This window comes from Alosa sapidissima, chromosome 3 (genome assembly GCF_018492685.1).
Source record: "Alosa sapidissima isolate fAloSap1 chromosome 3, fAloSap1.pri, whole genome shotgun sequence".
Lineage (NCBI taxonomy): Eukaryota > Metazoa > Chordata > Actinopteri > Clupeiformes > Clupeidae > Alosa > Alosa sapidissima.
The window spans coordinates 25,649,998-25,662,899 of record NC_055959.1 but is presented as its reverse complement, the minus strand read 5'-3'; the positions used below and the strand labels follow the sequence as shown (position 1 = coordinate 25,662,899).

At 43.4% G+C, this 12,902-nt stretch overlaps 1 protein-coding gene across 3 annotated transcripts in view; it reads left to right on the top strand.

Moving 5' to 3' along the window:
- The first annotated feature begins 1,503 nt into the window (after positions 1-1,503).
- Positions 1,504-12,902, top strand: part of ezh1 (enhancer of zeste 1 polycomb repressive complex 2 subunit) — a 26,238-nt gene continuing 14,839 nt past the window's right edge. The window contains exons 1-9 of one of the 3 annotated variants that reach the window (XM_042087456.1): positions 1,504-1,662; positions 4,191-4,349; positions 5,506-5,631; positions 6,212-6,334; positions 7,913-8,030; positions 8,574-8,750; positions 9,479-9,581; positions 10,997-11,160; positions 12,507-12,598. In XM_042087456.1, the coding sequence (XP_041943390.1) occupies positions 4,215-4,349; positions 5,506-5,631; positions 6,212-6,334; positions 7,913-8,030; positions 8,574-8,750; positions 9,479-9,581; positions 10,997-11,160; positions 12,507-12,598 (1,038 nt within the window). In that variant the 5' untranslated portion in view covers positions 1,504-1,662; positions 4,191-4,214. Of the gene's footprint in view, positions 1,776-4,190; positions 4,350-5,505; positions 5,632-6,211; positions 6,335-7,912; positions 8,031-8,573; positions 8,751-9,478; positions 9,582-10,996; positions 11,161-12,506; positions 12,599-12,902 lie in introns of all 3 variants that reach the window. The other 2 variants (XM_042087455.1, XM_042087457.1) reach the window with 2 other exon arrangements.

The window sequence follows — 12,902 nt, the reverse complement described above, 5'->3', positions numbered from 1 at the left end:
TACGAAGGTGAAAGAGTTTTTTTTTTAACTATACAAGCAATTGCTCCGCTTCAACCCTCTCTGGGTCGGTTCACAACAGGGGTGTTGTGATCGTGTGGTGTGATGGTCCAGTAAAAGTAGTCGTGTCCCTGCCTGCACCCAGGGATGGATTACTGCACGGGCCTACTGGGCCCAGGCCCAGGGGCCCAAAGGGGTCAGGGGGCCCTGAAGCCCAAGCCTTTGCATGGAATCATTGCCTCAATATCAACAAATCAGGATGTAGGCTATGAATCTGATTGAATTTAGTATTGGCCATCCCCAAAATGCACCAGAATACAGGAAATCACATCAAACCAATTTAAAAAATTCTGGGGGAGGACCCCCAAACCCCCCCCTCCCACATATACGACAATAAGTGGGGGGCCCTTAATACATCTAGGCCCAGGGCCCGAAAGTTCATAATCCGCCCATGCCTGCACCGCCCTCTTATGCCAAATGTCCAGAATGCCAATGAGACCAGAATTCACCTGCTGAATGAGTGGTCTAGTCAGTAGGTTAAAATGTTTTTAACAGCGCCAACAGGGCTGCTGGTGATGTTTTAACTTTTTCCATGTTTTAAGGCCTAGGCCTAGTTTTACAACAAATCTCCACAATGCTACTTAAAGTTCTGGTTAGGCTACTTAAACTAAACGAAGTCCCGCTATCTAAAAGTAACTTTATTCAGTAACTTTATTTATTTTTATCACAGTACAATGAATAGCTGATGAGGATGTATGGTCCTTGCATTAGGCTACATGCCGCCCCTAGCGTGTTCTTGCGCCACCGAGGCCACGTGACAATGAAGTACCAGCGTGAACGCGCGGCCGCGGTCGCGGCGAATGCAGTTCTCGCGCAGATCATTCTCAAAGGAGACCAAGAAGGAAAACAACCATCGCGTGCTCACGCTCATCTTCTAAACAGTACAGCTAAAGTCCGACTGCTGCACACAACACCCGGAGTTAAAACGCCGAATGATTCACTTATTTTGGCTTGCCATAAACTTGCTTTCTTGTTTCTTTCTTGTTAACCGGAATTGTAGCCTCTCCTAAAAGGCAGAAATAGTAAACTAAACCAAACTCATCACTTCGTTTATTAGGTTAGCCTACTTGGTTAAGCTATTTGTAGCCTATAAAGCCTATTTGACCTGTCAATATCGATCCAATCAATGTGTTAATTTGTATCCCCCTCATTAAAAGCATGCTATTAAATTATTTCATTGCTTAAACATATTGACCACATTGGATTATTCTTATTATTATTGTTGTTGTTATTCTCCTTGTTCTTATTAGTATTAGGTTGTTATTATTATTATTATTATTATTATTTTATTACATGGAAAGACCTCCATTGGTTAATATATATATATATATATATATATATATATATATATATATATATATATATATATATGTGTGTGTGTGTGTGTGTGTGTGTGTGTGTGTGTTTTAATTGACACATGTGAGTCGTCCTGCTGCAGCCAAACAACCGCGAAGTGGGAGCATTATAAAGACGTCACCCCATGCTTCGACCGTGCCAGCGAAGTGCGCAGCTCTTAACTACACAACTCCAATCTCCGAATGCCTACAGACGTTACAGTTTGTCACATCGATCCTGGATGTAAGCATTCTGACACCACAATCTGCGGTGGGTCCACAGCCGGAACATATTTGCGTTGGCACAGGACATTTCTGAATCGCTCTGGGACTCGAAGTCCTGAACGGAACGTTTCAACAGCGCTCGCACGTTTTTAACAAGAGGTAGGACACGGGGCTTCTGGAGGTATTTCTAACTGCGACAGTGTATCTCTATGGCTTATGAAGAGTTTGTGCGAGTGCGCGTTAAAAGAGTGAATTATACGGTGTCCAATGTAGGTTACAATTAGCGGTTTGCTCAACTAGGCTACGAACATCCAAAATTGGTCCTTTAAACATGTCAGAATGAGATGTTGATGAAGCGAGAATAAGTGCCTTATTACACAGCACTCCTGCCCACTCGATTACGCTGGGGACAGCTTTAGACACCCAATGACTCTGCTTCAAACGATTACGAATTATTTGCCTCATAGAAGCTTCCAGACTTAATCGCACAGAGCTTATGAAATCTGGAAAAGTAAAAGCCAGCTACGCACTTATCTACACCGTTTTCATCTTGTCTCGCGGAGGCACGCCCACTTCCACTGAGCAGGGCTGAATGTGCTCGTGAGGCACGCATGTTTTTTGCCAGCGACCGAGACAGCGAGTCACACGTATGAACTACGAGCGATAGCCCTGCTCGATTTACATGGCCAAGCAGTGTGCTAAAATATCTGCTCTGACCGTAATGCTCAAGTGAAGTATATCCGCGGGACCAGTAACGATATGTCGCAGAGGAAGTAGATGAGGGCTTTAAGCCTTTTAAAATGGGCAGAGCCCATTCTGTTTTCCTATCAACAGGGGGCAGTCCGTCACACACATGGTGAATCAACACTCTGGAATGACATGAAGTTTGAGTCATACGTTTTATAATGTGTGTGTGTGTGTCTCTCTCTCTCTCTCTCTCTCTCTCTCTGTGTGTGTGTGTGTGTGTGTGTGTGTGTGTGTCCTGGACTTACTGGCAGTGGTACTGTACCATTACCAGTAAGGCCTGGGTTGTAGATCATTTCTCAGAAATGAGCATTGGGATGTGAAAGGTTATGGTGTTTTTTGTGTGTGGAGGGGGATCTGTGAGGATCTGTAAATTGAAATACGAAGCCTTCTGTCAAGATGTGCATTGATTATCTAGTGTGTGTGTGTTCGTCTCTTTGATCTCTCTGATTATGATAATGATGGTGGTGGTGATGATGATGGTGATGATGAGGAGGATGTTCTATGTGTTTGTGTGTGTGTGTGTGTGTGTGTGTGTGTGGGTGGGTGGGTGCGTGTGTGTGCAATGGGCATGTTTGTGTTTGTGTGTTTGAGTATGTTCGTTTTCCTGTGTGTGTGTGTGTGTGTGTGTTTGTGTTAGAGATGCACCGATATGGAATTTTAGGGCCGATAATGATAACCGATATTTATTGGTTTGTTGTGGCCGATACCGATACGATAACCGATAATATTACTCTTGAAAAAAAATTGTGAAAAGTGATTTGGGAAAAGCATTTAATAAGCATAATTTTATTGCAGTAATTTTACCTACCACCAAATGATGGACAGAACTCATAATAGTCCTCAATAGTATGGCAGTCAACAACATAACAGTAGCCTAGCCCTACAGTATGTGTGGCTCCTTTAAGTGAACCTGACATCAGTGAATTGCGAGTGAGTGGCTAGAGTTTGAATAGTTTTTATTTAGGACTAAACGCTCATGAACGACTCAGCTTGGAATAAGCTACAGTATAGCGACCAAATCAGAGTTTGTGAGGGTAACTTAGGTTTAGTTATAACTGCGGGTAACTGAATACTGAACCTGCTGCAGCAGAAATGAAAGGAGTTAGCCCTGAAGGTTTTAATAACTTATTATGATGACCTGTCTGGAACTGAAGCACGAATGGGTAGCATATTTCTAGGTAATAATACAAAACCCAAGCTAAAGTAATGCAAATATAATACTAAAACACAACTTAGAACTAGGCCTACTTATGTACTCGTCCCACTAACGAGTTTGTTTATTTGTTTCCCCAACCAGCGTGGTAAAGTGCAAGCACACCAGCACAAGACGGCTCTAGATAGGGCTGACCTCCGCTCTGTTAAGTTTAAATGGCGGATCATTCACAAGAGGATTTTGAGATGCACAGATTCCTAAATGAACGCATATCCACAGATTTTGTTAGAGTGGTGAAATACATTCACACCGCTGACATTATATTGAGGAAAAAGTATAGCCAACCAAGCTCAAGTATAGCCAACCAAGCTCAGTGTACTGTAGCCAGACGGACCTTACGTAGGCCTAAATTAGGACTTTAAAAAATATCGGCGCAAATTATCGGCCAGAATTCTGTTATCGGACCGATAATAATTTTTTCATTTTTTCACTTATCAGCTAATAATATATCGGCCGCCGATATATCGTGCATCCCTAGTTTGTGTGTGTGTGTGTGTGTGTGTGTGTGTGTGTGTGTGTGTGTGTGTGTGTGTGTGTGTGTGAGTGTGTGTGTGTGTGTGTGTGTGTAAGGTGTCCATTGATCATGAGCTGAAGTGCATGGCCTGTTTCCCCAGTGACCTGGGGCCAGCGGGAGCAGCATGGAGGAGGCGGCTGCCCAGCGCCCCCCTCTCAGCAGGCCGGCGCGTGGGCTCCAGGAGTGGAAGAGGCGGGTCAAGTCCGAGTACATGAGGTTGCGCCAGCTCAAGCGCTTCCGCAAGGCTGAGCAGGTCAAGGTGGGTAGGGGTCAGTCTCGCTACTGGACTGCTTCTTTAACCTTAACCAGAGAGAGTTAAAGCAGAGCTAGTAATCAAGGATCTTTGCCTTAACCCTACTGCTACATGACCCTTGGTATTAGTATATTAGTATCATTTAGTAATAGTTGGGTTAATAAACTGCACAGTTTGACCTGCAAGTCTTACCTTTTTGCTTCATCAGTCATATTGTTGTACAGTAATGTTCAAGCCATGTGCACTATTTATGTGTGTGAAGTCTGTTCCCTCCCACTTGATTGTAAACGAAACAGTCATAATAATAATAATAATAATAATAATAATAATAATAATAGATCTTATTTAAAATGCCTTTCAGGACACCCAAGGTCGCTTCACAGATAAAACAAATAGAAGAGAAAAAATATCAAAAAAGGAGAAAAATTATAAAAGATATATAGTCCATTTAGCCATATCATAGTCCATAGGCTAGTCTGAAGAGATAGGTTTTCAGTTCCTTTTTAAACTGGGCAGTGGATTCACACTGCCTGATGTCATTTGGAAGTGAGTTCCATAGCTTTGGTGCTGTGTGGGAGAACGCTCTCTCTCCCATGGTGCTGAGGTTCATCTTGGGCACCTTGAGCAGACCAGCTTATGAGGATCGCAGCGAGCGGGAAGGGGTGTAGCTCTCCAAGAGGTCGGTGATATAGTTGGGAGCAAGGTTATGCAGGGTCTTATATGTCAACAGTAGGATCTTAAACTGGACTCTCTAGGTAACTGGTAACCAGTGTAGCTGCAACAGTACAGGTGTTATATGGCTTGTGGACTTTGTGCCAGTTGCTATCCTGGCTGCAGAGTCATGAATTATTTGGAGGCGGTGGAGTGATTTATGTGGAATGCCAGAGAAGATGGAGTTGCAGTAATCAATGCGGGATGTAACATAGGTGTTTACAAGTTTACAAGTACGGTCATGCTACTAACAGCATATTCAGTCCATAAGCACATAACCCTGATTGTATGATAATCATTTATTCAGTCTCCTCCTTACCTATCACTTACAAACGACTTGTACAACATATCACTTCCTCTCATTTGACAGTGGGTATTGTGACGTTCTAGCAGACTCAGTCGTTCTGTTTCTGTGTTTGCCTCCCCTCCCTTCTCGCTTGTCCTCCTCTAGGCCCTGTTCCTGTCCAACCGCCAGAAGATTGAGACTAGAACCCAACTGCTGAATGAGGAGTGGTCCAAACATAGAGTCCAGTCAGTCCCCCTAGCCACTGCCACAGGGTCACTGCCCAACAAGAAGGTAACAGAGAGAGACGGATGCTTTGAGATGCTTGCGGATCATGTCACTGACACACCAAGTCAAGTCCTGCTTGTTCTTCCTGTTAAATTGATGTCTTAAAGAACACTATGGGTCCTTCCCAACATTTCAAAGTATGCTGTTATGAACAACTATTTTTGGCATAATTTTCAAATTGATTTTGACGTTTCACAACATTGCCTACAGTATTGTCAAAAATATTGGCAAGCTTTATCAATGCCAACGGGACTGTGGTAGGAAGCTTGGTATAGCTTAGAACAAATGTTCTTAAACCTGTCATATACCTGATATAATTTATGATACGATTTATATATGATTATAATCAACATGAACAACTAGTTGTATCCCTACCTGTAGTTAAATGTAACGCAGGACACTGCACCCTCACACCTTTACTCACACTGAACTGTAGCCATTACAGAGAGCAGGTCACCTTGAAATCAGTGAAATGACCATGATTATCATTATTATACAGGGACTTCCATTTACGTAAGATGATTGTTTTAAACTGTGCATCTCTTGACACAACGAAATATGACTTCTCTTTTTTGTCCAATCCCAGCTCTGCATGGTGGAGTTCAGTTTCCCCCCTTTCCAGAACCAGACTGTTGCTATGCGACCACTAACAACAGTTGCTGGGATACCATTTATGTACTCATGGTCTCCTTTGCAGCAAAACTTCATGGTGAAGAAGGCATTCAAAACCTTTTATGTTGTTATGCACAATCACACATGCACACAGTCACACACACACACACACACACCAGGGCTCCAGAGTGCGACCAATTTGGTCGCAAATGCGACCAAAATTGTTAAGGGTGCGACTAAAATTTTTCCTGGGTCGCACTGGTGCACCTAATGTCATTAAGGTTGAGCGCCTAGACTTTCCTCGCATCTGCTGTCTCTCCACGAACTTAGCGTTTGTTTTCCTTTGACTAGTGGTGTACCAATACTGCAAAGGTATCGCAATACCCTGAAATTAGAAACCTCACAATACCTAATTGTATTATATCGATATAGCCTACTTTTAAGAATGACAGTCGTGCGCTTCCCGTAGCCTATGTGTCTTTTCTCCTCACACGCACGCAGCTATGCAGCTGTCGTGATCCGAGCGAGTAGCGATGTTGATTTGCTGACTTGCACCTCTCAAGTTTGTGTTGCTAACCTACCTAGGCTATGGAATTTTCATTTAGGCCTACTGTCAGAGTTTCCCGAAATAAGCTACACAACCCATTGGCAAACTTTTACATCTTGAGAGGGTTCCTTCTAGGTAACTGTTAGCTCACGCGTCATGTCATCATTAATGTAGTGATGATTTCAACAAAATCATAGATATTAACATTGCAAGACACTTATCTCTTTTATGATCCCATAAATATTTTCTTTGACTTTTTTGAACTTTTATTTTATCAAATGACATAGAAAACATAATGAATTGCATCCATATATCCTTGGGCGATGTGCGACTATTTTCCTCTAGCCTAAAACCATGAGAATGAAAGCTAATTACTTTGACGTTCTTTTTAAAGTGACAGGCACTCAATTAGACCTACACACCACCACTATAATAACATTGAAGACAACTGTAATAGTTTAAAAAAATCAATATGAAGTATTCAAATTACTAAATATTTTAGCTTTTAGTAATTATGCAGATCATACAATACTATACATTATTAACAAAATATATAACGTTTATGAATTCCAAAATATGAAATAGAAACATATGACAAGCCATCATTTTCCATGTGTGTGTGGAGGGTCGAGCAGAGACTAGGATCGCCACTGATGTGAATGATCACAGTATTCAATATTACTGATGTCATCAAAGTGGTGGAGGCTCCACATCAAATGAATACTGTCATTCCTGGTCCATGCTCTGACAACAGCTCAGACACGGAATGTATATGGAGAGCAATAAAAAGGGGACCTTGAAATTGTGACGTTAAAGGTGCCGCGATGAAAAATTTGGGTGCACCTAAATTTTGTGCTGGAGCACCTAAATAAAAAAGTTGCAACCAATGCAAAATGCTAGTCTGGACCCCTGCGCACACACACACACACACACAGACACACAAAGAGAGTGAGAGTATTGGCAATGGCCATGTTTTGTATACGGATATTCTGAATCCTCTTTTAGACATCATGCTGTCACAGTGTCTATTTTACTTTGTGTAAATCATGAAGTGTGCTTGATGACTCATTCTTTTCATCACTTTTTTCACACACACACACACACACATACACATTCACACGCTGGTAGGTGGAGGACGAGACATTTCTCCATAACATCCCGTACATGGGAGATGAGGTACTAGAGCAAGACGAAGCCTTTCTAGAGGAGCTGATTGATAACTACGATGGTGTCCATGGTGACAGAGGTGAGTTGATGTGACCTCACTCCTGCTACACACACACACACACACACACACACACACACACACACACACACACACACACACACACACACACACACACACACACACACACACACACACACACACAGCTGCTTCCCAGCTACAGCCTATGCTAGTCACTAGTTTGCAGATACATCAGTGATTCTCTGAAGCTATGTGGCTAATAAGTTGTTAGTGACCATATGATCAGGTAGAATCAGTGGAGCATTAGAGGCTCTTTGGGAAGGTTACCTCTCAGAGCTGTAAGGTAACATCCAGTCCCCCATCACCAACCTGCCAGTCTCATCTCAGAGCTGAAGGCCCCTTTACAAACAGCAGTGAAGGCTACTTCTGTAGTCTGCACCTAAGATCAATGCAACTAGCTCTGGCTACAGGTGATAAGTGCTTTAGTAAGTTATTTCTCTCTCTTTCTCTCCCTGCATGCGTGTGTGTGTGTGTGTGTGTGTGTGTGTGTGTGTGTGTGTGTGTGTGTGTGTGTGTGTGTGTGTGTGTGTGTGTGTGAGCCAGAGGGTGGCTTCATCAATGACGAGATCTTTAAGGAGCTTGTGGAGGCCCTGAGCCAGTACTCTGACCATGAGGAGGAAGAGGAGGAGGCTGAGGACGGAGAGAGGAAGAGCGCAGGGGAGGAGCCCAAAGACGGACCAATCACCACGCTCGGGGGGAACACGCCGAGCCTAGCCGAAGGTGAGTGTCTAAACCCCTCTGTGTGTGGACAACTGGGGGAATTAGTGGTGTGTGATTTCAATCAGATCTTTTTGCATCCATTTGCGTTAACCTTAGAGAGGATATTAGTTTGGCAGTGTTTACGTGTGTGTGTCTGTGTGTATGTGTGCGTGTGTGTGTGTGTGTGTGTGTGTGTGTGTGTGTGTGTGTGTGTGTGTGTGTGGGGGTGGGTGGGTGTGAGTGTGTGTGAGTGTGTGTATTTCTGCGTGTGCATGTGTGTGCGTGTGTGTTAGTGTTTTTGTGTACCCAGCATTATTAAGCAGGGACTTTGTTCTGATTCCTGAATGAGGAAACCTGTTTGTCCCTGACAGACATTCAGTCGAGGTCAGGTTACAGAACAGTGTGACCTTAAATCAAACAACACACACACACACACACACACACACACACACACACACACACACACACACACACACACACTCACACTCACACACACATTCACTCACACACAATCACAATCACCAGATGAAAGCACACAAAAACTTTTCCTCTAAATTGTTGCACCATTATGTGCTAGAATAATGTGACCCTGTGTGTTGTGCTGTGCTCTACTGATTGCGTTCTACTCACCTGTCAAACTCTGTAGAATAAGACATAATTCTTCTTGCAAACACTTAAATATACTGTATCTCAAATATGTGTTTGTGTTATGTGTTATATACCAGTAGTCTATGCCTTGTGTAATACAGGCTGTGAAGGCTCCAACAGTCTGAAGATGCCTCATGACAAGATCTTCACTGCCATTGCGTCCATGTTCCCCTACAAAGGAACTATGGAGGAGCTGAAACAGAAGTAAGAGCCAAAGCAAAACATTTTAATGAGAACTGATACATGTGTTATAAGGGGTGCTATATACCATTTATAAACAGTTTCGCCTGTCCATAATAAAGACTAAGCTAGAGGGCTTGTTTGCTCTGCAAGCTGCTTGACAAGTGCCAGCAGAAGAGAGATATTTAGATCAATAGAGGACCACGTGTGTAAAAGTCTGAAGAGAAAAAATGTAAGAGGAAATCATAGGGAAAAAACTGACGTTTTCTATGGGTTGATAACGCCAAAATAGAGTAGTAATGCACCCGAATCTGAATATGTTCTTCGGATAAGCACAAATAATGAGACCTAAACAGATACTGATTCTACCCAAATATACAAGTTTTTCAGAAAAAAACAGTCAATTCAATGGCCGGCTGTGCATTAACAACTGTGCAAATCAATGCATGGATGGCCACAAGTGAAAATACTGGTTTGCAGTGACGGACTTCACAAATTAGATCAGCATACGTCACCTTAAAAGAGAGATTGTTACATTCTAAACTGAAGTTTTCCCATGATTTTCTACTTCAGCATGGCATACTCACAGAAAGGTTGAGGAGGCTTTTCCTTGTATAGATGTCCTTCATTCAACCCCATAGCTCTATGCAGACAACAGTAGGTCAAGTGACAGCTACACTTAATCAGTTAAAATGTAAAGCTTTTAATGCCCGCTGTGAGGGAGGGCGTGAGCGCAGCCCTATGATGCCTCTTATATACCCTATGTGGCCGACGGACACCAAGTGTCTCCAAATTCACACCCATTCTTGTCTGAAAATACGAATCATACAGATATCACAAGCATAGAAAACAGTAGGTCAGGTGACAGCTACACTAAATAAGTCAATTTAAAGCTTTTAGTGTCCGTTGTAAGGGAGGGCATGAGCCTAGCCCTTTGTAGCCTGTTATTAAATGTACCTTGGCAGCGGCTTCTGGCGTGTTGGTCATCTGTTAGCATACTTTAGTAAGACAGTGGTCATGCCATTATCTTAGAAACGTTGACATCAGTAACCTGCCGAGTCTGAAGTAAAATAATACTTAAACTTGTTGAGTAGGCCTAATTGCATTAAGATGTTTATTAATTGTACCCATACACTAAGAAGAGTGCTCTTTAGATTTAGACAATTTCATTTACCAAAGGAATGTTATAGTTCAAAAACAAATGTGAAGGTTCTTTGAAAGAAAGATTCCTATCGGAATACAGATTGAGATGGAGATCATTTTGCTGGTTGAAAAGGTACAGACACAGATAGAGATAGTGATGTCCCTGTGCACCCCGAGTAGCTTGACAGCTAACAAGCAGGTTTCACATTTTTTATTTCCTCCCACACATGTGCACACACACACACACACACACACACACACACACACACACACACACATACACATACGCACGGCAGGTACAAAGACCTCTTGGAACCGCCAAGTCCAGTAAAGTGCCCTCCGCTGTGCACCCCAAACATGGACGGTCCACACGCCAAGTCGGTCCAGCGCGAGCAGAGCCTGCACTCCTTCCACACGCTTTTCTGCCGCCGCTGCTTCAAGTACGACTGCTTTCTCCACCGTAAGTCCCTCCGCTCCTCCTGCCCTCTCTCTGTCCTTCGTCCAGTGCAGGTCTCTCTCGGCTCCCCCCGGCACAGCGGTCTTCCCCACTGTGTGTTCTGTAGATGGGGCTGCTCTCTCTACTGAAAGTAGTAGTTCTCATTTTTACCCCCACACCCGTAGAAATGGGATTACGCCTATAAGTCCGTCTTCACAGCTTCAAATATGACTGCTCTCTTTACCACCCGCCTCACTTTTGAGAGATTTCACAGACAAATTTTCTCCTTGCCAGGTCTGCTCTTATTGGTTCAGGTGTGACCAGAAGTCTTTCTGAGCTGCTTCTCCCCCCCCCCGTCTCCTTGTTTTATATTTAGATCCCTTTCCTTTGTGTCTTGGCTGGTTTCTCTATGCCGTGTCCTACATTACAGATAAAGACCACTCAGTCACTCTGCTGTCACCATAGCCTCAGATGCTCTGCGCTGAGTCCTGTTCCATTACATCCTCTCTCCTCTGTGTGTTTGCTTCGAGAACTTGTGTTGTTCTGGTATCACACTGGTGCCTTTCCTTCCTTTCCAAATGTCTTTCCTGGCTGTCAGTCCCTCTAGCTGTTTAGTATTTATCTGTATTCTTTCAGTGTTTTCTCTCTCTCTCTTTCTCTCTCCTCTGTCTCTCTCACTCTCCTTGTGTCTGTCTGTCTGTCTCTCTCTCTCTCCTCTCTGTCTCTCTCTCTCTCCTTGTGTCTGTCTGTCTGTCTCTCTCTCTCTCTCTCTCTCTCCTCTCTGTCTCTCTCTCTCCTTGTGTCTGTCTGTCTCCCTCTCTCTCTCTCTCTCCTCTCTGTCTCTCTCTCTCTCCTTGTGTCTGTCTGTCTCTCTCTCTCTCTCTCTCTCTCTCTCTATCTCTGTGTGTGTCTCTCTCTCTCTCTCTCTCTGCCTGTCATACTGATGCAGCCTCATCTGTTCTCTATTTCAGTATTTTTTTGATCTTCTCTTGTCTGCTCCTCCATACTGATTTTTCTTCGGCCCATTAAATCTTTTAATGTGTTTTTACTTCAACAGTTATCATTCAGTGAAAAGCCGTGGCCCAGAAGACAATGTTTAATGACTGTGATAAATTGGGACAAATGAATACAATAATCAGTTTTGCTGCAATGGTACTTTTGCACCACACAGTACACAGTGTTTGTATGTACAGTAGATTGTATCTCATAGAGTCCATCACTACATAGAAATCAAACACCATGCTGGGTACCCCTTTGAAGTACATGCTTACAGTATATATATGTGTGTGTGTGTGTGTGTGTGTGTGTGTGTGTGTGTGTGTGTGTGTGTGTGTGTGTGTGTGTGTGTGTGTGTCTTTGTGTGATCTCAGCCTTCCATGCCTCACCCAATGTTTACAAGAGAAAGAGCAAAGAGATCCGCATGGAGACAGAGCCGTGTGGGTTGGAGTGTTTCCTTCTGCAGGTGTGCAGCACACACACACACACACACACACACACACACACACACACACACACACACACACACACACGACACAACCACAAACGACACACACCAACCAACAACAACACAGCACACACACATATGACACAACCACACAGGACACACACCAACCAACAACAACAGAGCACACACACACACACACACACACACACACGAGACAACCACACAGGACACACACCAACCAACAATAACACAGCACACACACACGACACAACCACACAGGACACACACCAACCAACAATAACACACCACACACACACGACAC